General features: G+C 47.0%; 1 protein-coding gene and 2 non-coding genes across 3 annotated transcripts in view; 2 read left to right on the forward strand and 1 right to left on the reverse strand.

Annotated features, from left to right (window-relative positions):
- Positions 1-1,400: 1,400 nt before the first annotated feature.
- LOC138197602 (cilia- and flagella-associated protein 47-like) overlaps positions 1,401-25,858 on the reverse strand; it is a 37,743-nt gene continuing 13,285 nt past the window's right edge. The window contains 40 exon segments of the mRNA XM_069148440.1: positions 1,401-2,415; positions 2,752-3,085; positions 3,698-3,859; positions 5,223-5,412; positions 5,971-6,155; positions 7,058-7,205; positions 7,664-7,726; positions 7,809-7,965; positions 8,185-8,289; positions 8,640-8,751; positions 8,991-9,098; positions 9,319-9,494; positions 10,574-10,671; positions 10,768-10,821; positions 10,961-11,072; positions 13,618-13,791; positions 14,719-14,862; positions 15,373-15,441; positions 15,549-15,676; positions 15,832-15,967; positions 16,059-16,267; positions 16,621-16,723; positions 16,910-17,046; positions 17,668-17,714; positions 17,869-17,955; positions 18,481-18,569; positions 18,640-18,699; positions 18,701-18,791; positions 20,037-20,149; positions 20,569-20,703; positions 21,216-21,332; positions 21,555-21,652; positions 22,259-22,475; positions 23,309-23,404; positions 23,545-23,626; positions 23,732-23,869; positions 24,399-24,470; positions 24,582-24,801; positions 25,556-25,672; positions 25,750-25,850. Of these exon segments, the coding sequence (XP_069004541.1) occupies positions 2,230-2,415; positions 2,752-3,085; positions 3,698-3,859; positions 5,223-5,412; positions 5,971-6,155; positions 7,058-7,205; positions 7,664-7,726; positions 7,809-7,965; positions 8,185-8,289; positions 8,640-8,751; positions 8,991-9,098; positions 9,319-9,494; positions 10,574-10,671; positions 10,768-10,821; positions 10,961-11,072; positions 13,618-13,791; positions 14,719-14,862; positions 15,373-15,441; positions 15,549-15,676; positions 15,832-15,967; positions 16,059-16,267; positions 16,621-16,723; positions 16,910-17,046; positions 17,668-17,714; positions 17,869-17,955; positions 18,481-18,569; positions 18,640-18,699; positions 18,701-18,791; positions 20,037-20,149; positions 20,569-20,703; positions 21,216-21,332; positions 21,555-21,652; positions 22,259-22,475; positions 23,309-23,404; positions 23,545-23,626; positions 23,732-23,869; positions 24,399-24,470; positions 24,582-24,801; positions 25,556-25,672; positions 25,750-25,850 (5,170 nt within the window). The 3' untranslated portion in view covers positions 1,401-2,229.
- Positions 12,655-12,725, forward strand: trnag-gcc (transfer RNA glycine (anticodon GCC)). Its single transcript has one exon. It is a non-coding gene; the product is annotated as a tRNA-Gly (tRNA).
- Positions 14,029-14,099, forward strand: trnag-gcc (transfer RNA glycine (anticodon GCC)). Its single transcript has one exon. It is a non-coding gene; the product is annotated as a tRNA-Gly (tRNA).

Raw genomic sequence — 25,858 nt, forward strand, 5'->3', positions numbered from 1 at the left:
CACACACACACACACACACACACACACACACACACACACACACGTAGACGCCGAGAGGCCTAAATGCAGACATCGACGGGGAAAGTGCGGCAGCAATAATTACATTTCACTTCAAAGAACCGAAGCGCTCGTTTCGGTGGGAAAACGCCGACACGTGGTCGGCTGCTGCTTCACAGGTTTCGGGGGGGGGGGGGGGGGGGGGGGGCGAGGCCCGGCCCCGAAGGACGCCGGACCGTTCGTGTATCACTTGTGTGCGTTTGCGGGTGTGGATGTGGAGATAGTGGGGGTTTTTTTTTGGAGCGGCAGGCGAGCTCGCAGGTGACGCTCGAAGAGTTCAAAAAACAAGAGTCGTGATTTAAAGAAGCCGTGTGGAGAAGGCGGAGTGTCGGTATTTCTTTTTAATGCCGTTATTCAATTTCGCTAGTCGCGGGCGAAGCGGCGACCGACAGGCGACGTCGAACCGTTTGGTTACGAAAAGCCCCGGGAGTTTCTGGATTTAGGCCCGGCGCCGTCTTTGCCAGTTCGGGGCGGGAAGTGACCATATTTGGGGGGAGCTGTGGGAGGGGGACTGCGCCACGGGCCTGTCAATCAAACGGACAAAAACATTTGGAGACTCATTTTATAATTGATGACGGGATCCATTTTTGCAAATCCTTGAATTTTATAGAGTATGACATTGCTGGGGGTGGGAGGTGGGGTGGGACGGGGGGGGGGGGGGGGGGGTTAAGTTTGTGCTGACTGTGCATTTTTGGCTTTAACAGACACCCGTTAGAAAACAACACAGTTTACTAGAACCGAATCGTATTTGCCGACGAGTGTACCTTTCCGTATCGACGAATTCGGCGACATGCGAGGATGCTATCTGAGAAGAAAAACATTCGGTGTGTGTGTGTGTGTGTGTGTGTGTGTTTCAGGGAGGAAGAAGGAGCCCCCCCACCCCCTCCCCCACGCCCACTTAATTACCGCCATGCTTATTGAATCCCCGTGCGAGCGATGTACAGGGAATAGGACTCTCTGTGACAAGACTGGAAATGAAATGGCATTAAGCAACCGAGCAGATAATCCATTTAGGAAATGTCGAGGAAGCGGGGGAAGGATTAGTCGACGCGGCGCCCGTCGGAAGACATCAAAGGTGTTTGAAATTTTTGAATGTTTCTCGCACAATTTTTGTCTTTTTTCTTTTTGGACCGAAATTCTTTCAACCTCCCGGTAAAACCAAAACAAACCCGAGTTCCAAAGTTAAATTCCATTATTCTTGGGATGAGTTGTGTTTGGCGAAGTGTCTCACTTTGCGCCGAGGTCAGCGGATCCGCGCCGCGCGTCTTTATGACGTCGTCGCTTTTCCGGAGCTCCCCCCCCCCCTCCCTCCCTCTCCCCCCTCCCCCCTTTAAGTTCCTCACTCCAACCCCTCTCTCTCTCTCTTTCTGCTGTGGCAACGCTGTTTGTTTGTTTTGTTTTTAATTCGTGGCACTGTTGTTTTGTTTTGTTTAACATTTTGATATTTCATATTTTTTTACTACCTTTAGTTTTTATCGGCATTTTTGTATCGCTTCGCCCTGTACATGCTGCTGTAACGTCAAAATGCCCCTTTGAGGGATTACTAAAGTATCTATCTATATGCTCGTGACATATAGCATATTGAAGTATTAATGAAATTATGACCGTAATTTGAGATTTGAAGGGATCCACCTGTGACGGCTACATTTACATGCACACGAGCCCCCGGAAGACCCATGAGGTTTGATTTATCGTTATATATTGTGTTTTATTACGTGTATTTCAAGGTCGTCCCGGTTAGTGCAAAGTACGGCGGTAATATGCACACCGGCCGTCGGGGAGGCGGAGCTAATTTACGGCCCAACTCTGAAATTGGGGCGGTGGGCAGCGGGAGGGGAGGAAACGAGCCCGCTAACGTTTTACTTAAAATGGACTCCGAGGCGTAATGGGCTTAGCGGCAATCATTGCTCATCACAGATCTGACGGCAGCTGAATGTGTGGAAATGATCCCTTATAGATTTTTGGGCGTCATTAGATCTAATGGAAAAGAAGGTCAAGGAGAGGAGACGAAGCCGATGAGCTCGGGAGGAATTTTGCCCACGCGGACTTTTTACATGTTTATTATATTACATGTGCGTTTGGACATGTACGATGCCACGTCCTGGTCTATTCAAATGAGAAAACAAGAACAAGTGAAGAGGGCGAAGGTGCATGTGAGAGCGGGGATGGTGTTTATCTACGGACTTTCAGAGGGGAGGAGTTGGCCAACGACGGGACCCGGAGGTTCCGGACCACGAAGTTCTGCCGGCGTCCCGCGGACGGTCCCGGCGCCGAAGAGTTCCCCTCTGTGTCGGAGGGAGGCGGGGAGGTGGGACGGGCTTTCCCCCTCACCTCGTACGTCCAACGCATGTCAGCTGCCTGGAAAAAAAAACACACACACACACACCAAAAAAAAAAAAAAAAAAAAAAAAAAAAATCAAAGAGGGGTCAGCTGTCAATCATTCAACTCTTCAGATCAGTTTTTATAAATTGTGATATGTAATCGTATTGCGTGATTTGAACTTCTGAGGCTAGAAATCCCGTTCTTGCCTCCTGGGAAAAAAAAAAAAAACAATCGATTTTATTCCCCCCAAAAAAAAGTTGCTCATCAAAAGCAATGAAAGTGGTTTCATTCGTGAAAACATTAATATCGCGATTTATAAAAACAAGTTACCGACTAAATGAAATATGTAATCAATTAAAGTATAAAAAAAATGTTGTTCGTGCGATCTCCCGTCTCCATGGCAACACATGGGGGGTAGAGAACCGGAGAACAGCAGTCAGTAGACTTTCATGTGACGTTCGTTCGCTACTCCATGGGGGGGGGGGGGAGTAGGCCCGACCACCCTTAGCGACGGCCCTTAGCAACCGGACGAGCACCTGGACGGCGAGTATCGCCGAGCGCATCTCGTGGCCGGCGTCGGGCGTGAAGGACACGGTGATGAGCACTCCGACGCAGCCGACGGGCGGCAACGTCCCCGAGGCGGGGGTCACCGCGAACTCGCCGCTGCTGCCCGGCAGGAAGGCGGCGGAGAACGGCTCGGGCCTCCTGAGAAAAACGACAAAGAGTAAATGCACACGGTCATGTTTCCACCGCAGGAACTGTGGAACTTAGTCGAGGTCCTACCTGGCAGGTAAAATGTGGCGTCGTCAGAAATTTGAAGGGCTGAATGGTACCGTGTTGCTCAGAAAATGGCATTTCCAAGGCAGCCATTTTTATTCATTATTCATATGTTTGTAATAATCGGCTTAATCTTTATGGTACTTTAGATACAATAGAAATGGAGGCAGCTCCAAGTTCCTGAATTTAGTTCCTGAATTAAATCCTTTAGCAGGAACAGGAACTATTTAGCAGTTCTATGGGCGGGAGGAGGGAGTTCCCCTTTTTACTTAGAACCTCGAAGCATCTAAGTTCCTATAACTGCTACCGCCGGTTGGTGCTCTCACCGTTTACGACAGGAACCGCGGTGACGTAAGTGCGCAGTGATTGGTCGAAACGCCATCAGCACAAAGTAGAGCTACGAAAGAAGCTGAAACCAGCCGAGGGAAGCGTTTCTAATTGAAGCCCCGCGGGTTACTGAGAAAATGGACCTGCTGGTTCCTGGAACTATTTGGGTAAAAAAGTACAGCGGCTGAGCGTTACGTATTTGTTTCCACCCACCTGGTGGTGCTGATGAGACGGAAGCCCACGGCCGAAGTCTCGCCCGCCTTGGTGGTTTCCATGACGATGACGTCGTCCACCCGAGGCTCCGTCGCGACGAGGGCGATGGGAAACTCCCACGTGTTGCCGGACGCCGAACGCACCGCGACGACCCCTGAGCACCTTGTACACACACACACACACATTTAACACACTGACAGATTATCTGAAACAATCCAATCATGATATAAAGTCATTCTGAATTTATGTAAAATGTTTGCTTTATTAAAAATGAACCAACACGCTCGAATTTTATGAATGATGTAACGAAACACTCAAATTTAAATTAAACAAAATTAAATATCTCTGAAAAAACAAGAAGATAAATTTGACAAATCCTTTATAGACTATTTAAACTATGACAAACCCGAAACTTCTCTCCAGACTTAACATGTAAAAAAAAGGAAAAGTAGTACGATAAGAAAACTGAGTCTGAGTCACCCCCCCCCCCTTTTAAATTATTTAACTTTTTATGAATTTGTATTTTTTTCTTTCTTTCCCCTTTCTTTCCTCGGCATGAAACATCAGTTACTAAGACCAAAAAATATCAACATCACGCGCAACGGGCACAAATAAACATGAAATAAATTAGTTTCAGCTGTCCCTCGTTGTCCCCCGCTTCCCCGGTGTATTTAGGTTACTTTTATTTTTTTATCCTATTAGGCACCGGTGTTAGAATTTAGTCCTTAGAAATGTCGTTTTAGTTGTTTTTTTTCCACATATAATGTTTTTTTTTATTCTCACGTTGCAGGTTTTTGTCGCAACAAACATTTCCTTTCGGGATTCATTAACACGTAGATAGTAATTACGGTGAGTTACGCTATTACGGTTTTTTAAAAAAAAAAGGTAAATTTTTTGATTCTATTCTTTTTTTTCTATTGGGATTTTATCTTCCTGTGTACTTATCTTTTTCCTATCTGTATTTTTAAGCTCAATGTAGTCTTTTCTTCTCTCAACATAAAAAATAGGATTATACGACAGTTTCTTTACATGCGGTGCAAGCTCAAAGGAATCCTGTAACAGAGGTGAGTTCAAAGACCCTTTTTAACCACGTCGAGCCATTTCGTGCGACGACACCTGGACGATGCAAAACACGCCGTTGCCACGGGAACAGAAAAGAAGGAGAAGTGGACCCGAGATAAATGAGCGCAGCGTCGGATGCAAATGTTGTGTCTTGTGTTTTTAGCCCTGCGTGTGTTTGACTTTCTCTCTCCGTCTTATTATTAGCATCCTTTTGTTTTCTTCTCTCGCTCAGAGCATATTTGTTTCTCTGAGTGTGCAATTTTGTGTGTGTGTGTGTGTGTGTGTGTGTGCCTCTCTCATAATGAGCGTTTGTATGTTTATATTTTTCCCTCTTCCAGTGTGTGACTGTTTGCGGTGCTTTTGATGTGGGGTGTGTGTATCTCAAACTGTTCCTTTTTTCCTGTGTGTGTGTGTGTGTGTGTGTGTGTGTGTGTGTGTGTGTGTGTGTGTGTGTGTGTGTAACCTGCACGTCCTGACGGGAGTGTAGACTAGATTGAGGGTGAGCGTCACGCCGGCGTCCTCAGGCTCCTTCCTCGCCGCCCGGACGGAGACGGCGAGCCGGTCCTCCACCTCGGATCGCTCCGCCGCTTCGCCGACCGACTGCACCTCGCACAGGAAGTCGTCCATCGTCGACGTCGTCATCGCCCAGGCAACTGTTCCGAAAGCAGGAACCGGGAGGGGATGGACGACTGAGCTTCGTGAAAGGTTCACAAAACCGCTTCTTTTTTTTTTTTTTGAGGGATTATTTTCAGACGGACCGCCAGAAAACGAATAAGAAGACTTTGGAGCCGACCTCTAGTGGCGCTCGGTGGTATTGCGGTTTAAGACACTTCAAGTCAGTCGATCATTTTTCAATCACACCAGCCAATCACGCGGCTCTGGGTTCCCACCCATTCGGACTCGTAATCCTAAAGCTTACAGAACAAGCTCTGGCTCTTAAAACACTTGAAACAAACTTTTCACTCAGCGCAGACTCGACATGTTATTTGGTAAAAATACAAAAATCACAGCCGATGTCCGACCTGCAGAGCCGAGCCCCCTCCCCCACCCGCGACGAGCACGTTCTGATTAATCAGAAACTTATCAATCGCCCGCTGGGTCCCCGGTGCAAAACCTCATCATCGACGCGGCACGACATGTTTTTAAGAATCTGAATAAACAATAATAATTGTCGTTGTTTCTTTCCACCTCTGAAAAAAAAAAGAAATCACCTTCCCGTCCTCTCCGGTCTTCGTTTCCCGGCGCGTATCCGGCGAGCAAGACGTCCAGCTCCTTCTCCAGCCGGCAGCCGGCTTCGCACTGCAAAACGCCGAGCGGACGGTCCTCGGCGGGAGCCTCCAGGGGATTCCCACGGAGCGGGTAAACCCAGCAGATGGTCGCCGGCTCCGTCTCTGACCTGGAATATCGGCAGGAGGGCGTTTACTCTTCTGGATTCTGCTGCGTGAGCGACGTGCCTTTTTTGAGTAAAATGGCTTTTCACGGAGCTAAAGATACTCCAACATTATTTTAACCCCGAATCTTTGTCTTTTACTCGCAATTCAATCAAATACTTTATTACAGTTTCCAGATTTCGGAAAGATACATTCGGCCTCCAAATAATAAAGGGTGCATTAATGGAACCGCTTCGGGGGTCTATTCTTAATGCAAACTAATATTTTTAATCTAAGTTCTTTGTACAATTTACAGAATCAGTTTTTTGGAGATTCTGTTTCATATCCGAGCAAAGCCGGCGCTGCGACTGAAATATCCCCTACGAATCAATATCGAATCGAATCAGAAATCAAATCAAATCAATACCAAGCTCTTCCCAGTCCCGACAGGTTTGGAGCAGGACGTGACCATATTTGGGCGAGCCAGTGACTCAATCTGATTGGAAAGATACTACGTCCCCGCCCACCGATAGCCGTAACCTGACTGCACCACCGGCCTGTCAATCAAACAGACACGCCCCACTCCCCAAAAACACAACTTTTTGAAGCTTGTTTTCGAATTAATGACGGATTATTTTGGCCAGAAAACGAATAAGAAGGAGCGACTTTAGCCGACAACAGCGAGATAACTGCTGGAGACATTGTACTGACTGAGAATTTTAGGAGAGAAGTTGAACGGGAGTCTACGGAGGCTTTTTTGGGAGGCGACCTCTAGTGGCCCTCGGCGGTATCGCAGCTTACAGCTCCGTCCACTTTTATGTGCAGTCTACGTGAATGGCTTATCGTTGCTTTGCAGGGACGCCCGACGTGGATGTGGGAATAACAAAACAACGTCTAGAAAACTCAAAAAGCAACGCAAACAACACACCTCACGCCGTCCGGACCGGAGTGACCGTCGTCGCCCGGGACGCCGCGGGGCTCCAGGGCGATGCGGAGCCGGGCCCGTCGCAGCCCGGCGGACTTCGGCGCAAACACCACGGGCACGTGGAGAGTTGCCCTTCCACCGATCTGTATCCCTGCAGACAAGAGAGCGAGGACAAACAGTCATCAACCTTTTTTTATTTTTTTTTTTATTTTAAAAGCCGTCGGCCCATTAGAGGGAAACACAAAAACTCACTCTGGACACCGCAGGTCATTAACATGCATCGCGAGTGTGGACAAAAACAACAACCTCATCTCAAGGTCGATTTGGAGTAAACTAAGAGAAAGAAAAACTCGGGACGATTCCTCCCATCTGCTCGAGAAACGTCCCATTTAAAAGTTCCTGAAAAACCACATGAACCACAGGATGTTACTTTTCTATGGATTTTCTGACAAAGGGGGATTACACCGTCTCACCTGCAGTGTTTTCATTACACTCGCTGTCGCCACGGTAACGGGTCACCAAATTAACCAGGGTGGAAAAAAAAAAAATCGTATTTCTGGGAATTCAGTGGGAATATGCGGGTAAAAGTGTCAACGTCACTTAACAAACCTTCAGTGCGACCCAGCGGGACGGAAAACACCTCCTCGCCGGCGGCTCGGCCCGGGTCCTCGTCTGGCAACGTGAAGAAACACAACACACGCGTCAAACACGGGCACGCGCGCGTTTAGCGGGAAAACGGACGGGGCGAACCGACCTGCGAGCGTGACGCTGAGCGCGGCCGCCAGCTCGGTGGGGTTGGTGAAGGCGACGGCGACGGAGGCCTCGGAGCCGACCGCGCACGACACTCTCAGGGGCTCCTGGGTCTCTGGCGTCAGGCCACGCCCACTCAGCCGCACGCACCATCTCCGGCGCTGAGAGGGCGACCGGGTGGAGGGGGGGGGGCAGATTTGACGCACGCACGGGTTGCAGGGACGCGAGAGAAGAGGAAGTAAAAAAGAAAAGAGAGATGATGTGAGAGAGAATTGGACTTTGCATGAACTACTTAGTGTGTTTTTGTGGTGTAAACAGTGTGTGTGTGTCTGTGTGTATAGTGTGTGTGTGTGTGTGCATGCGTGCGTGTGTATACACACCTGAGGGCACGTGAAAGTGATCGTTGCCTCGTGGTTCCCCTCTCCGATGGCGGAAGGACGGAAGCGGACGCCGAGCTGGGAGGAGGAACGGGGCTCCACAATGAGCTGGGACACACACACACACACACACACACACACACACACACACACACACACGTGGAGTCACTTTTCATGGGGACAGTAAGGGAGGATAATAACGCTCAAATCCAAATCCTTAAATCACACTGCTAGAGCTTTCATCCATATTTTGACAAGTAGCTCCGCCCCTGAGATCTGATTGGTCAACTGAACGTTTGTGATATCGCAATATTCATGGCTTTAAAGCAAATACAGTCAAATCTGCACGGAACTACAAAGAACATCCAGATGATGTATTCATTCGGAAACAATAGAAGTGATCTGATAAAAGTACTACTGAGGCACATAGGTGTGTGTGTGTGTGTGTGTACACTAACGGGGCTCTCCGAGTCCATCTCCAGTGTGTAGTTTCTGGGGTTACTATTGGTTACGGTCACTTCCAGAGGCTCAGCTGTTGAGTTGACCAGAGGGACGGTCAGGCGTGTCCATCTGAAACATGAGTGCAACACACACACACACACACACACACACACACACACATTGTTATTACAAATTACACAATAAAATCGTCACACAAATAAAAGAGTTTCAAAATCACCATTAAACACATCCAAATATCAAAAACGTCCTCGTAGACACAGAGGTGTATGTATTCTTTCCGTGTGTGTGTGTGTGTGTGTGTGTGTGTGTGTGTGTGTGTGTGTGTGTGTGTGTGTGTGTGCACCTACTGGCCCAGCTGACAGCAGGCCTGCGGTAGCGTGTCGACCGGAGGAGGGAGAGCATAAAGCTCCAGCTGATACCAAAACTCCCCGACCAGGTCAGACTGGAATATCACGCTAGCAGAAAACAGCAAAAAAACGGATTCATAATCAGTCCCTCCAGGATTTGAATAATAACGTGTAATCACTTGCTTTGATAATAAACATTTAATTAGATCATTTTAATGCCATGACGCACAGTTAAAAAAAAAAAATGTGCAGGCTCCCGCTAATATCGCTGAGTTTGCTTGAATTTGAAAAAATAAATAAATAAATCGTTTCACTTCACGAGTCTCACCTGCCCGTGGTTTTCCCGACCCGGACGGGAGAGAACGTGGCTTCGTAGGCGAGGGTCCCTCGGGGGGGAACCGAAAACTGCCCGGCTCCGCTCAGATCGCCTCCCTCCAGCTGGATGTCCAGCGTCAGCGGCTCTCCTCGCGGGTTATTGACGGGGATCTCTATGGCAACCGACCTCTGGGAGCGCAAAAAAACCCCAAAAAAACCATTTTCCTCTTGGTATTCTGATCGTCTTTTATTATCCAGTTACGCAACGACCTTCTTCTAAGTCACTCTTAAAAACAAACTATTTTAGACTTGCCTTCTGTTGACTGCATTTTATTGTATTGATTGACTGTTTTATTTCAGCTGTATTTTATCCTTATATTTATTTATACTGTTATTATTATTATTATTATTTATACTGTTGCATATTGTGTTTTAAATGTAAACTTGTAACTCGGACTTGGCTTCTTTCTTCCTCCCCAGGGGAAGAAATCGTGGCTGCCGCGCCCAGACCCGTGTTCGATTCCGGGCCAACGCAAAGCACTTTTTTTTCCCCAACCTATCACCGTTTGAAAAACAGCATCCAAGTATAATATTTTATTTTATTTTTTTTGAATTATTATTTTTTTATCTACAGTATGACATTTTGGATGATATATTACAGTGTACATTTTTTTTTTTACATTTTGGACGACAGTATAGTGAGATTTTTTTTCACCTTTTTTTTTTTTTTCATCATGAATTTATACGTGATATGTATATATATATATAACTCGTATGTAACTTCTTTTTGAAAAGCGCTATAGATATAAACGTGTTACTATTTGTATTATTTATACATTAGATGGGACGATAACATTTTCTCAGCGCAGATGCCGCTGGCCGAGTCAATACTTTACAGCCTTTTCGCTTACCGTTGATATAAATCAAAACGCCAGCTGCGGAACAGCTTTATTAATTTTGAAATACACTCCAGCTCCAAAAGTGCCTTCGGTTCAACCGATACTTCAAGATCAGCAGAAGAAAAAAAAAAAGAGGCTTTTTTTTGTCGTCCAATTAAAAAAAAAAAAAAAGTAGGAGTAATAAAAGTAACTATATGCAGTCCAACACCATGTCCTATTTGTTGGCACCGTGCAAATGAGATAATCTTTGGGTTTTTTTGCACAATTTTTTTGACAATTTTTTTTTATTTTTTAAAAATGGCTGAGTAAGCTAAATTGATTTAAAAAAAATTTTTTTTTAAATGCTGAGTGAGCTTAGTACGAACTTACCCGAGCGGCACACTGTGCGTTTATGACCTCGACGGGAGCTGCCGGCTCGCAGATGAGCTCGAGGGAGAAATGAACTTCGTAGCGCCCGGGTACGTTTCCTAAACACGCATACGAAGGAAACGCGTGCATCAAACATCGAGTCGATCTTTGCGAATGTCTCTGAGCCCGAAATAGTTTGTGAGCGGGGACGTTACCCTCGCCTTGGGCCGCCTCCTGCGCCTCGTCAGTTTCCGTGAATGACACGCAGCCTTGGAAGAAAAGTTACGAAAGGAAGGGTTAAGTTATTATTTATTTCAACTGTGGATGTTATTTAAGTGACTTTTTTGAGTCACCACAAATTTATGAACATGATAAAACAAAAACAGAAAGAAAAAAAAAAAAGATCACCTGTCTGTTTTCCTCGTTTCCATGGCGACACGGACAGAGCGTACGGAGCGCTGCGACCGGGTTGGATCTCCAGGGAAGACGTGCCACTCACAACGGATAGGTCTGTCGCCACCTGCGAGCGCACAACACAAACACCGGGCAGATTAACCAATGGGATGACAGCTCGTCTTTAATGCGACAATGAAGCTGCTGTCAATATAATTAAAAAAAATTAAAAAATGGCTGCTCCTCCTCTCCGGACGTAACCCTGTTCATAAGACGGCCCCGTGTGCTTCCTCTCGTGGTTCTGTTCTCAAGTTTCAATGTTTTAAAAGTTGAAAGCTTCCTCTTTAACACCTGATAATTATTCCATAACCTTCAGTGTCTCTTTGACCTTCGATGGTCTTCTAACCTTTTCTACGTCTCCCCTTGACCTTCATCAACCTTCTGACCTTCTCTCATTCGTCTTTTGACCTTCATCGACCTTTTAGCCTTCTTTCATACATCTTTTGACCTTCGACGACCTTCTAGCCTTCTTTCATACATCTTTTGACCTTCAACGACCTTCTAGCCTTCTTTCATACGTCTTTTGACCTTCAACGACCTTCTAGCCTTCTTTCATACGTCTTTTGACCTTCATCGACCTTCTAGCCTTCTTTCATACGTCTTTTGACCTTCATCGACCTTCTAGCCTTCTCTCGTTCGTCTTTTGACCTTTGATGGCCCTCTAGCCTTTGACGGTCTTCTGACTTTTTCTACATCTCCTTCTGACCTTCAACGGCCAACTAGTGGTGGTTGAAGCTCCGTCACTGTGACCTCACGTTGGTCCCTTTTGTGTGAACGGGATATCTCAGGAACCCCGTGAGAGAATCTTTTCAAATTTGGCACAATTGTTCATTAGGTCATAATGAGGAACTAATTTGACTTTTCAAGGTCACTGTGACCTCACATCTGTCCCATTCATGTTGAACCCAATATCTTAGAAATGTCTGGAGGGAATTTCGTCATATTTGGCACAAATGTCCACTTGACAACAAAGATGAGCTGGTTAGAAGTCTGCGGTCAAAGGTCAAGGTTTCTGTGACCTGACACAAATGTAACTTCATGAGTTATTTGCCTTTATGTTCACCTCCATGGACTCTTACCATCCATTTAGTGACATCAATCAGTTTCAAAGAACCTCCTCCTCCAAGAAAATCGAGGGCAGCACATTTTCTGTGTACCATGCATGAGTGGATGTCCGCTGGCATAAACCTTGTCGGCGAGGAGCAGTTGGTGAGGCGGGTTATTTGTGTGTGTGCTTCCACTGTGAGAGTGTGTTTGTCCTGGTTGTAATTCGGGACAACAGGGCAGTGCAGTACCACATGGTCTACAGGCAGGGGGTGCTCTCCCACTCCTCTCTGAGGGTGAACACATGCTCCGTCCCGTCGCGGTCATTATGCTTTGCCCTGTGGGGGGGTAAGGATAAATTCCAGAGCGTCAAAACACACAAAACGGTGCTCAGCCAGACGTGAGCTCACGGAGGAAACAACCGGCAAGCGGGCTCTCAGCTGCAGTTCTCAAACCGACACGTGAACGAGGATAATCATGAAGCTAACGACGAGAGGATCGGAAATACAGACATATGTGAAGAACCAACGCATGCTCCAACACCACGGGCGGCCGGGATTGTGTCTCGTTGAAAGCCACGCCCCTCCCGTGATGTTTTCATAAATGCATTGGTGGTTCAGTGGTAGAATTCTCGCCTGCCACGCGGGAGGCCCGGGTTCGATTCCCGGCCAATGCAAGTCGTTCTTTTTCCCAAAAAAGTGTTTCGCATTGGCCCGGAATCGAACACGGGCCTGAGCGCGGCAGGCGCGATTTCAACCACTTGGTAGAAAGAAAGAAGCCAGGTCCGAGGCAGTTCGAGAGATTTAAGCCTCTGAGAAAGGCCGGAGGGCCGTCAAAGGTCAAAGGAGAGAAGGCCAGAAGGTCGTTGGAGGTCGGGGGGGAGATGCAGTAAAGGCGAGAAGATTTTTCGAGGGCTGGAGAGATGAGAGCATGCGAGAAGCTATTTCAAGTTCACGGCTGGAGGACCGTCGGAGGCGAGGCGGAGGAGAATATTTGGAGCCTGAAGAAGCCGGACAGAAAGAAAACGATATGGAACGGATCAAGAGAAAACGGGCTGGAAGGTGTGCAGGACTTACCTCCGGCTCGGAAGACTTTGTGCTCGGGGGAAAATGTACGAGGGGTAAAACGTATTGAACGTGAGAAGGATTACACTCTCTGCGTGGCTGCTGAAGGAGCAGCGCCCGGTTTTTAGAAGGAGTGGCCTGAGTAGCGCTGATAATTATTCCACCTCTAAATCCTTGGTTTGTTCAATACTTTGAAACGGTTCTTTTGAAATGTGCTGGAAGCCATCAGCAGCCATCTCTCCTCTGGCCTGCAGCGGTCCTCCTGCTGGCTCCTGACTTTAAATGGCCTTCTAGCTTTCTGGAGCTTCTTTGACCTTCTATGGCCCTCTAGCCTTACCTTCATATTTCCTTTAGCCTCCTATTGGCCCTTTCTCGGCCATATTTCTTCAAATTTGGCACAAGTGTCCACTTGACACCGAAGAGGAACACGTTGGACTTCGGAGGTCAAAGGTCGAGGTCTCTGTGACCTGACACCTACTCTTTTCATTGTGTGCGCGCTCATACCGTGAGAGTGTGCGTGTCCTGGCTGTAGTTCGGGACGTCCAGCTGAGTGTGCGTGGTCCTCCCGACAGGGCAGTGTAGTACCACATGGTCTACAGGCAGGGGGTGCTCTCCCACTCCTCTGAGGGTAAACACATGCTCCGTCCCGTCGCTCTCATTACGTAAGGACAGCTTGCCCTGTGGGGGAAGGGATCAATGCCACAAAGCACAACAGGCGTGACGTGAGCTCACGGAGGGGGGGGGGGAAAAAGACTGCAAGCGGGCTCTCAGCTGCAGTTCTCAAACCGACACGCGAACGAGGATAATCGCGAAGCTGACGACGAGAGGATCGGAAATACAGACATATGTGAAGAACCAACGCATGCACCGACACCACGAGCGGCCGGGATTGTGTCCCGTGACGCTTTCATAAATGCATTGGTGGTTCAGTGGTAGAATTCTCGCCTGCCACGCGGGAGGCCCGGGTTCGATTCCCGGCCAATGCAAGTCATTCTTTTTTTTTTTTCTCCATCCTGTTCTTTATGCTTTTTGACTGCCGTTGCATTAAGAGCAAAACAAAAAAAACACCTAATGAATGCATAATAGAGTACATAAATACTGAAATTAACACAAAAACATATATGGCAATAAATACATTGAAGATATAACTAAGGTGATTCGTTTAAATGAATAAATGTTACCAATCACGTCATAAATAGTTTTGTTCAATTATCTTCAATCTTTTTTCTTATTCATATTTTTATATATATATATATATATAAATCATGTATAAATTCATGATGGTGAAAATCTGTTTAATGAAGCTGAAAAAATGTCACTAGTGTCGTCCAAAATGTAAAAAAAAATTCACACTAATATATCATCAAAAATGTCATTCTGTAGGTACAAAACTTTTTTTTTTTAATTATTAATTTATTTTTTTTAAAACAACTAATTAGAATACAGTGTGTAAGACTAATTAGTATCCTTTTGTTTGGATACTGTTTTTCAAACTTTGTGAGATCACTTAAGACATCGTCTGTTCGGAAGGCATCGAGATAAGTGCTCGTGCTCGAGCGTGCACGGGACGGAGAAGGCTTCGTGAGAAGGACGAAAAAGCATTACCGTGACGACGCACTGGGCGGCCGGGTGAAAGGTGAGCGGGTAGTCGACTCTGGTTCCCGACGGCACGTTCAGGACCTCCGGCCCGCTGAATCCTTCAGCGCAGATGTCGGCTCGCATTTTCCAGGCCAGGTGAGTCTCGTTGTACTGGGGGAGACGGGCAGTACTTGGGGCTTTAAGAACCCACAATTGACACAACATTTGGCCCAACAGAAGGTGTACTTGGATTGCCTTGTGGCATGATCTCCTCAACGAAGCGCACACCGATAGTTTGTCATCAAGAATTCCCATAAAAGTTATAAAAAAAAATTGTTTTTAAATCCATTTAAGCTCATTAATTTGCAAATGTATGCAGAAAGGCCCCCCCGAGATCTAATCAGATCCTCCTCCTCCTCCTGTGGTGAAAGTATGAGCTTTCTACTGGGTATTGGTCTCCAGTCAATAATCGCGAGGAAATTCAGTTTCCCGCACAACAAGATCATTAGCTTATTAATTAGCAACGATTTCTTAGTCTTTTTTTTTTTTTTTTACACGAACACATTTGTCCTCGCACGCCACATATGTGGGATCGGTGCGAACAAGTGAATTACACTTGTTTCTTTTCACAATTCAAATGAACAACAAATACCCCCCCCCCTCCCCCTCCCCGTCTCTCACCAGCGGCAGGTGTTGCGTGACCGGGCGGCGAGCAGGCGAGGTGAAGTCCAAGTGGAAGGATCCTCCCTGCTGGTACGATGTCATAATGGCGGTTTTAGATGGTCACCCTTGAAGCAAACTTGTAAAACCAGCGTTCGTGGGGGAGGGGGGGGGTTGTTAAATGAGCTTTTATCTACCTGTGAGTAGACCAGCGCCTCCAGCAGGAAGACTCTGGTATCGCACCAGGACCTCAGCACCACCTGGCATGCGAAGTGGCCCGCTGAGTGGGCCTGGAACTGGAACGGGACGTCCACGCAGTCCCCGTCTATTGAACAGAGAGGGAAGGGGGGGGGGGGATTTGACCGATCTTCATTGAATACGAGCTCAGAACAAATCCAGTAGCGTCAGTTCATGCAGGAATTCACCTGTCGGACGTGTGTGTGTGTGTGTGTGTGTGTGTGTGTGTGTGCGCGTGCTCACCAGCAGGATCCCCCCACACCGCGCCGCCGTCTTCCCTCACGGGTATCGTAACGGTGCCGGGCAGAGTGAATTGTTGGGGCGAGGAAACCTCCACGGCGTATTCCACCTCTTCACTCGGGCAGACGCCTCTCGGCAGCTGTTAAAAAAAAAAAAAAAAAAAAAAAAATGCAGGAAACTACTTTCCTACTGTATATGCGAGAATGCTCTGTGTGTGCGCGTGCGTGCACCGTGAGCTTCCGCGCGGCGGCGGCCCTCACGACGCTGCTGTGCAAAGTGCCCGTCAGCTTCCGCCTCCGGCGCTCCTCGGCGCCCATGCCGTGCCGCCCCCGGGCGGCCAGAGCGCGCTCCCACGCCGCGTTGACGCGGGGAACTCCCAGCGCGCCCTCGCACGCCTTCCCGACCTCGCAGCGCAGGCGCAGCACGGCCACGCACGCGCCTACCGGTGGGGGGGGGGAGGAAGGGGGGGGGGCAATCAGTATCATTCGAGCGGCCGTTTCATATCACACCGGTCGTTCGGAATCCAGAGATCCGATTGGTCGACTGGACACTTGGGAGAAATCGGCGTTAACAGCCGCTCGTCACTAGACTGGGACAACTGGGATTCAATTTGAAACAATATGGAATATAATGTTGTTTTCACTTGTTACAAGTCCATTAAATCGGGTTATTTATGGTCCTTTTGTGTCCCGTGGCACTTTTGAAAAGTTAAATTCGCACTTCAAACGCGAAGTGAATTTTCGATAATCCTAATTCTGGATGTCATTATTTGCTCCGACGCCCGTTTCCTACCGGAGCTCTTGGGGACGGAGACGTTGGAACTGGGTCTCGCGAGGAGAGGGGAAGGAAGCGGCAACTTCGCCGTGGCCTTCACCAGGTACACCATGTCGCCCACCTACACACACACACACACACACACACACACACAGAATCAGAACCGTAACCTGAAAATCCTTTTTACGTCCCGTGGCCCCGCCCACTTCCTCCACGGAGCCGAGAGACGGCGACGGGTGGAAAGTGAGTTTTTGCCGCCCCTCGGCAGCCAATCGCAGCGCTCCTTTCAGCTTTTGGGCGTTCCTACCTGCGGGCATACGAGCAGCACCGAGCAGTACTTGGTGCCCGGGCAGAAGGGCAGGTAGCGGACGCTCAGGACGTCGGCTCGGCCCGGTTTCAGGCGAACGGTCCTCGTCGCGCTCAGGAAGTCGCCGCCTTCCCCGTCTGGGGGACACGCGAGACGGAAAAAAAAGTTCAAATAAAGTCATCAGAACTCTGGAGAGTGACTTCGGCGGGTCTGAGAGGACGTCCCAGGTGTCTGAGAAAAGGTTTGACTTTTCTTATTAAATTTAAAAAAAGGAGAGAGAGATACTTTTTTTTTTTTTTTGTGCAAATTTTTCAGCACAGCAGGGAATACTTAGATATGATATCTAAGGCCTGTCAATCAGACGAGACCCGCCCCCAAAAACTGGCTTTCTTTGTGGCCCTAATAGCTCATTAATTATGGGATTATTGTCAGATGGAGCCAGGGAGACCCCTAGTGGCCCTCGGTGGCGTTGCACTCAGAGAAGAAAAACGCAGGAACGCTCAAGAAGTACGCTTTGAAAAGGTTTTGAATGATATTAATTACGTACGACGGGTCTCTACCCATCCTCTTTCTCTAAATAACCGGCTCCCAATAAGCCCCCCTCCAAAAAAAAAATGTGTCAATCAATGATCACGTTTTCATTTGAATACGTGATGTACAGTGCTGTTAAGAACAGCCGAGTTGAGTAAATAAATAAATAAATAAATAATGCTAAACGATCAATTAAAAAGTTACAAATAGAACCCGTCACTAATCACCTTCGATCTCCTCCCTGCTGATCTCGTCTGAGGTCGTCGTCTTGACACTGTAAAAAAAAAAAAAAAGAAAAAAAAAAAGACAAAGAGGACCGAGCTTCTAGATTTTAAGAGCAGTGAAGATTTGCCCAGATGTTTCTTAAACTGTTGTGTGTGTGTGTGTGTGTGTGTGTGTGTGTGTGTGTGTGTGTGTGTGTGTGTTACTTGGCTTTGGATAGGGAACGTCGAACCAGGCCGTCTTTTTTCGTTTCCGGGTCCAGCGGGTTGAACGTAGACTCCACCAGTACCACCCTAAACACACACACACACACAGTTGTGTCTCCATTGCTCCAGAGGACATTGCATCGACTGACGTTCATTTCCTGGAGACTCACTCTCACCCGAACTTTAATCGAAACCTTAATATAAATCGAAACCTTAATATAAATCGAAACCTTAACCTAAAACTAACTTTAATCTGAACTTTAAACTCAACCTAACCGCAATCTAATTTGAACTTTAATTTAAACCTAACCTCACACTGAGTCTTTTTGTATTCTAATTTATGATTCACGTCGCATGTCCCCCATGAGGATGTCGCCGTGACAACAGATTTATGTCCCCACAACATGAATAACACACACACACAGTAATACAAAAAAACCAATAACATCCTGCCTCTGTGTCGTTCCTCTAGAAAGCCTTCATATTACCGGGAATATTACGTTCCACCTGTTTGTTATTTCTTATGATTTATTCACACACACACACTCCCCCTGCCCCCCCTTTTTTGGGGGGAGGGTGAGGGGGGGGGGGGGGTTATTTCCACCAACTTACCTGAACGTAGCTTCTTTGCCGAACGTGTTGACGAGAGGCACCTGGACGGCCCGGAGCTGGTAGCACGGAGTCTCCACCTCGACGGTGTCCTGAGGAGAGGGAAGCGGCCGGTTACCCACAATTCCGTGCGCGAGGCTCGAAATGGAAAACGATCCTCACCGTGGGCACGACGCGGCTGACGTGGGCCTTCAGGGCCACGGCGAGGGCGGAGCAGCGGGGGGCCCGACGCCGAGGCGGAGACGAGCAGGAGGACGGCCTCCGCGGGCCGCAGGAAGGCGCAGCGGAACCGGACGCTCAACTCGGCGCTCGACCTGCGGGGGAGGGGGGGGGGGGAAATGAATAAATACAAAACGAAGCAACCGGGGGGAGAACCGTCTTCTGTCGCGTAAATCGTTCATCGTCGGGGTCACGGCGACGACGAGTCGGCGGAGTTTCCCGCGCGACGTCCCTTTAAAGACGCCGGGAAAACAAAACAAAAAAGCCGGGGGATTGAAAAAATTGGGATGCGGGGGAAAGGGGGGGGGCCTAGTTGTACAGAGCCCCTCGCTTGAGAGCAAAACTGGTTCATTTTAATGAGCTACGGTACCGTCTCCAGGCAAAACTCAATTTGGACTGCAAAGCTGAAGGAAGATGAAGGTTTTCTTTCCCACTCCTCGTTATTTTTTTTAATATTTTTTTTTGGGGGGGGGGGGGGGGGGGGGGGGCCACAGGTCTGCTCGAAAACAAGCTATTTTGGAAGTCAGAGATGCAACGGCAGCACTTATTCATTAGATTCTTAAAAGTATTAATTGTGGCTGCGGACTGCAAAGGCACGCATAATGTTTTTATTATTTTATTTCCCTCTTTTTTTTTTTTTTTAATCCTTAAAAAAAAACATACCACAGTGTCCGGTGTTGAACCGGATGGCATTTAACATCGAAGGCCTGTCAATCAAACAAGACCAGCCCTCGGCCCCCTCACCCCCATAAAAAATGGCTCTCTTTGTGGCCCTAATATCAAATTAATTATGGGGTTATTTTCAGATGGATCCACGGGAAACCCTACTGGCCCTTGGTGGCGTTGCACTTTCAGGCATTTATATATATAATAAATGATATATTTATTTTGGCTATTTGTCTTTAATTTTATGCATTTTATTATTTTATATTATTTAATTTATTGTATTATTATTATTATTATTACTATATGTGTGTAAATACTCCTTTGCAGCGAGTAAAATTAAGAACAACACTATAAAAAATATAAAAATATTCAATAGTATTGGCGAAAAAATGACTTCCAAGTGTCAAAAGTAAAAACTGATATTCTTGCATCATTATTATTGATGCTGTAACATGGAAACATCATTTATTATTATAAATTACAAGTAATTCGTTTAGGTGGCGCAGAGTAGCGTATTAATCTCCAACGACACTACATTTTATAGGCGGGTCTGAATCTTAAGAGCAGAAGTAGAAGCTGTGAAGTAAATAAAGTGGAATAAAAAGGAAGTATGAAGTCGCGCAGACGACGATAAAAAAAAGAAAAAGAAATAATAAAACAAAAAAAAAACACACTTCGGAGGGACGGTGACCGTAGAACCACCGGGAAGGGAGAAGAGATGGGCGTCCTCTCCTAAAACTAAACCCTGGTACGTGATGGCTGCGGAGGATGGGCTCCTCAGGCACACCTGTCAATCACACACACACACACACACACACACACACACACACACACACACACACAGAGACAAATACAGCTGTCAGGAAATAATGCAATCCAATCTTGCTTAAATATGACACACGTTGTGTTTCGGTGTTGTAACGTGGCTTAACATGACAAAGTGGCTCGTCACCCGTGTGTGTGTGTGTGTGCATATTGTCTCTAATCCTGTTAGCGGATGCGTCTAATCCCATCAACGTGTGTGTGTGTGTGTGTGTGTGTGTGTAATCCTATTTATGTGTAGCGGCGTTGTTATCTGTCAAGGTTATTATCCGAGTCCGTTTTTCGAGTCTCCCCGAAGCTCATTAACGTCTTCTACGAGCGAAAGTTGGCAACGCGCCTGTGTGCGTGCGTGTGTGTGTGCGTGTGTGTGTGTGTGTGTGTTACCTGCTTGCTGAACGTGCCGTGCAGGCTTCCAGACAGTGTGACGGTGTGCGTGGGCAGGTAGTGAGGCAGCCTCTCGTACAGGTGCACGCACTGGGTTAACATCTGCACCGGGTTGGGATCCGACAGGTCTGTGGGCTGAATACATACACACACACACACACACACACACACACACACACACACACACACACCTTCTGACATGACCTTCTCAATACTCTAAACATTTCCAGTCGTGCTGAAAAGGCTCCCGCGTCCACTTTTTTCTATTTCAAATATTAATATTTCTATTATAGCTCTTTTATATGCAGTTTTGAGGTCAGTTGTGAAGGTGGCTCGTTTAAAGGCTCATATTTGCTGCGCGTGCAGTTTTCCCGGCGCTTTACTGATTTGTATTTGAATGTATTTCCCTCTGTGATATCCAGATATATGTGACGCAATGTAATTCTCATTCTGCATTTCTTGTATGACAGGTGCCATTACAAATAAAGTGTATTCTTAATTATTATCATACATGTTGTAAATACTCCTTTGCAGTGGTTATAGGCTAACCCGACCGGGATCGGGATCAGGCTCGGTCGGGGCGTTACCACGGCAACTCAGATCTTACTCGACTTACTGTAAGGAGCTGGTGATCTTTAAGTTTTTACCTGCATGTCAACGTTGAGGTGGAGCACGTTGAGCGCCGCGGCCACGATGATGTTGTTGTGGAGGATCTGCTCCAGGCTGCTGACGGCGGCGTACATCCTGCGGAAGTGGCTTGGGATCTAAAAAACAAACAACAAACAAACAAACAACAAAAAAAAAGCCGATATTCATAAGCTCGTAGGTTTGACGGATGGTTTTTTTTCATGATTGGCAAAACGTCTGCGAGCTCTCTCACAGCTTCGGACACAAACGCTCCACTTTCAATCAAAAGTGCCACTTGAGAGGTAACAACAGCGCGCACACACACACACACACACACACACACACACACACACACTAACCAGAAAAGGGCAGTAGGCAGACAGCAGAGCAGCGAGCACCAGTCCGTCTGTCAGGTCCAGGTCAAAGTTCACGATCCAGCGCGCTGACGGGACTCCACCTGTAAAATCATCAGCGTGCAGGAATCGCTTAGCAACCAACGAATCTGTAATACGTATTCAAAATTAATTCGCTCTGAACAATTCGATTGTGGTTCTTTGAATACACCGACCGCACGTACCAATCGACTTCAGAGATTAAACAAACTACTATTCGAATATGGATTTTTTTTTTTTTTTTTTTCCCGCCTTTAGGTATGATATTAAAATGATGTTGCCGGTGTTATGTTGTAAAAATGATTTCACGAAGTGTATTTGGATTTAAAAACGTAGGGAAATGTGCAAAATGTTAAATCCGAGCAGCAACCCGCAGCGACGTCACCCATTGGTTGTTTCCAGTCGGGAGCAGGAAGTGACCATATATGGACGAGCCGCTCTTACCCAGATTGATTAAATGAACGCATCCAAAACGATCAGCTGGTTAATGGTTAGTTTTATTTGTTAATTATAATAATATGTTTAGGATCTTAGTTGAATCCCTGAGCGGCTGCCCGGTTATCGTTTCCCTCCTTTTCTATTACGTTGTCCGTTTCCTGTCATTTTTAAAAAAAAAAAATTATTTCACGCTGGCTTAAATAATAACAACGATAAAGTAATGAAACACACACTTCCCGAGCTCCTGCCTTTGCCCCACACGGTGGTCCTCATGGCCTCGTAGTGCCGGTTGAGCCACGAGAGCAGCCGGAGCTCCCAGGACGAGTAGACGTTGCTGGCCAGGGGCTGCGACCCGACGGTGGGGGTCCCGCCCGGGGGGGTCCCGCCCGCGTCCGCGGGGTTCGACGCGGCGCCCGGGCCGCGCTCCGCCACGCGGCGCAACACCAGCACCTGCGTGGGAATATTTCACATTCGAGATTGGTTTTTTTTTTCAGCACTTTTCTACAACCGAACACACACACACACACACACACACACACACACACACACACACACACACAAAATCAAAAATCTCGAGACTCCCGTTAAGCCGTTAAGTGTTTTTTTGGTTGTTTTTTTTCCCGTTCAACCTTCATCCATGAGGGTCAATTATTTCTGACAAGTACTCGGAGCTCGGAGGGAGACGAGCAGGAGAGGAAGGCTTAAAAGCTTCAAAAGATTGACGGAGAAATTGCAGCTGGATTCTAATCATTTTCACTGCAACGTTTTTTTATGATTGACGTTTTATGATTGGTTTTTTTTTTTTTTTCCAGCGTTAAAAGTCATAAACGGGACACGTACTTTTAATCTGCGCCGAGGGATTCCTGAAGATGAGACACTCTGCGTTATCCGTCGTCGAGGACAACCCGACGTTCGTTTATTTTGATGACATTCGAAGTACATTTTTCGGGCCGGAGATGATGATTTTTACCAGTTTTGTTTTCTCTGCTGCGTTTGTGTTTGTGGCGCCCGTTGCCGAGTCTGATCGGGGCACGGGGTCCGTCGACCGCGGCCCGTTCGTAGCTTCCCTCGACGTTCACCCGTGAGGCTCCGCCCCCTTCCCGAAACACGAGCCACGCGGACGGAGCGGAGAAACGGGACGATTGAAATGAAACGCGGGAACCGGGTGGATAAATAGTAGTCACCGGACGTAACCGCGGTTCTACGAGGGGGTTTTGTTTCTTTCATAAAAAAAAAAATCAGCACTAAATCCGTTTAAAGAAATAAAACCGCAAGAGTTTCACCTTGTATGTTTGCAGCAGCACGTCGGTCCAGCATCGTTTGCTCAGAGACTCGTAGTCGACGCCGCCGAGGTCCGGGCCGCGCTCGGCGTCCTTTACCTGCGAGGAAACCTGGAGAATGTAGCGATGACATCACATCCTACCGGGGTATTTACAGTCTTCAGTTGCGACGCTGTGAAGACGAAGTTTAAAGGACGGCGCGTGTTTAACTCGGCGGTTTCAGAAATGTGGATCTGTACCTGCAGGGAGCACCAGTGTTTGAACTCCGGCGCGTCTAGCAGGTACTCTGGTCGGATGTGGCAAAGACAGGCTCCCTGCACCCTGGAAACATTAATTTATTTATTTTACAAAATGTCACCGAAGAACATAAAATAAGCGAGCGAGTGTTTTTCTTGGAGCTGTGTTGACGGCGTCGTTTGACCTCACCTGAGGAAAGCCAGGATGGCTCCGTGCTGTCGCAGCAGCTGATCGACGCGCCGGCCCACGTCGCCGGAAAAGGTCTGGCAGCGAGGAATGCCGGGAATCTGCCCGCCGGTCAGGTGACGGAGCATGTCCGAGACGGACCTGCGACCAAAAAAATAAAGAAAAGAAAAGAAAAGAAGGAAACAACGCGCAGCGGCGTTCACGAAGATGAAATGAAATCCCTCCGGAGCTCCGGTTCCGAGTATCATCTTCTGTTTTACTTGTAAAGTCTTTAAATTAACCCCAAAAAAAAAACACAAAAGCAAAACTCCCATCCACCGCCGATAGAAACGAAATAAAAACGTACTCGTAGGACTGCGGTTACGTTCAGTAACTGCTATTTATATGCATCCAGAAACATGAAATGATATCCCTCCAAAGCTTCAGTTCAAGTTTTATCTACTGTTTTACTTGTAAAGTCTTTAAATGAACTAAAACACAAAACAAAAAAAAACAACGAACCTCCCACCCACCGCAGAAAGAGACGTTACGTTCAGCAACTGCTATTTATTTGCGTCGTTCCTGTGCGACCGTTTTTGTTCACTTCTTAAGGTGAAAAAAAAACCCGACAATAATATTATTATCCATCCGCTGAAAGGCCGAGTGATGATAAGACTTCACGCATACCCACCTTGAATCTTTATTTTGAGTGACGCGAGAAGTGCATCCGCCGGAAGCGTCCGTTTCGATTTTGGACACGACCCTGAGCGGAGAGAGGAGGGACTCATTAAAACAACAGGAAGTCCCCCTTTCAAAGTAAAAGAGCCTCTCGAGCTACTTTTTTTTTTTTTTTTTTTTTTTTTTGGACTTCTACCTCCTGAGCGTGTGCGGCACGGTGACGGGATGCGGTCCGCCCGACCAGCCGAAGAGGCTGAACCAGCGCTCGGCGGCCAGCAACACGTTCCGGTGAAAGAGGCCCTCCTCCGTGTCGGCGGCGGGGAATTCCGGGAGGCCGAGAACGGACGGGGCTTCGCCGTCGGGCGAGGCGTCGCCGCAGGTCCGTCGGCTCGCGCTGTCGCTGTCCGGAGAGAAATCTGAAGCGGATGTAGAGATACACTCAAAGACATTTCATTTGATTTTTTTTTCTTTCATTTTTATTTCAATTTCAGCAACTTGTACAGTCCAAATAAAATATTTTTTTTAAAAAGTATCCTATTTTTACGACCGTATTGGGTTTTTATTAACAATGCAACTCGACGAAATTTGAAAGAAAACGTGAATTCTCTCCCGTTTTAAATATTAGTACTCGGACGAGAGCAAAGATACGACTTCGCAAAGGGTTACGAAAAATATGTGTAATAAACAAAACAAAAAAACACAAAACATTGAGAAACAAAAGAGGGAATACATTTCATTTTCTTTTTACTTAATTTGTTCCTATTTTTTACAACCGTATTGGGTTTTTATTAACAATTCAACTAAATAAAATGAAAAAAAAACACATAAATATGAGTATTTGGACAAGAGCAAAGATACGACTTAGAAAAAAAGAAAACACAAAACGGATCAGAGCAAAACATCCCCCCCCAAAAAAGGAGGGAATACTTTGCTCTTGTCCAAGTACTCATATTTATGTTTTTTTTTTTTTTTATTTTATTTAGTTGAATTGTTAATGAAACCCAATACGGTTGTAAAAATAGGAACAAATTAAGTAAAGAAAAAAGAAAATGCAAGATACGACTTGGAAAAGGATTAAAAAAATATGTGCAACAACAACAACAAAAAAAATCAGAACAAATCGTGGAAAAAAAAAAAAAAAAAAAAAAAGGAGGGAATACATTTTCTGACCCGAGTTCTTGTTCGTCAAGCTGTTGTGATCGAACGAAGACAACGACGACGAAGTCCGGAAAGAGGCGGGACTCGGCGTGTGATAGCGCTGGAGGATCGCCTCGACAGCCGTGGCCCCTAAAAGACACGAAACGCCCGATCAGAGGTGTTACGTTTTTCGGCGCCCCCCCCCTCCCCTCCGTTCCGCTGCGTACCCATCCTGAGGACGATCCGCTGCTCGGGGTGGTGCGCGGCCACGTAGGGCCACGCCGTCAGCAGGCAGTTGTCGGCGACGGCGCACAGCTTCACCTTGAACCTGAAGGA

Source organism: Embiotoca jacksoni, unplaced genomic scaffold, assembly GCF_022577435.1.
Source record: "Embiotoca jacksoni isolate LCO1_2020_lvr unplaced genomic scaffold, fEmbJac1.0.p SCAF_144, whole genome shotgun sequence".
In the NCBI taxonomy this organism is placed as follows: Eukaryota; Metazoa; Chordata; class Actinopteri; family Embiotocidae; genus Embiotoca; species Embiotoca jacksoni.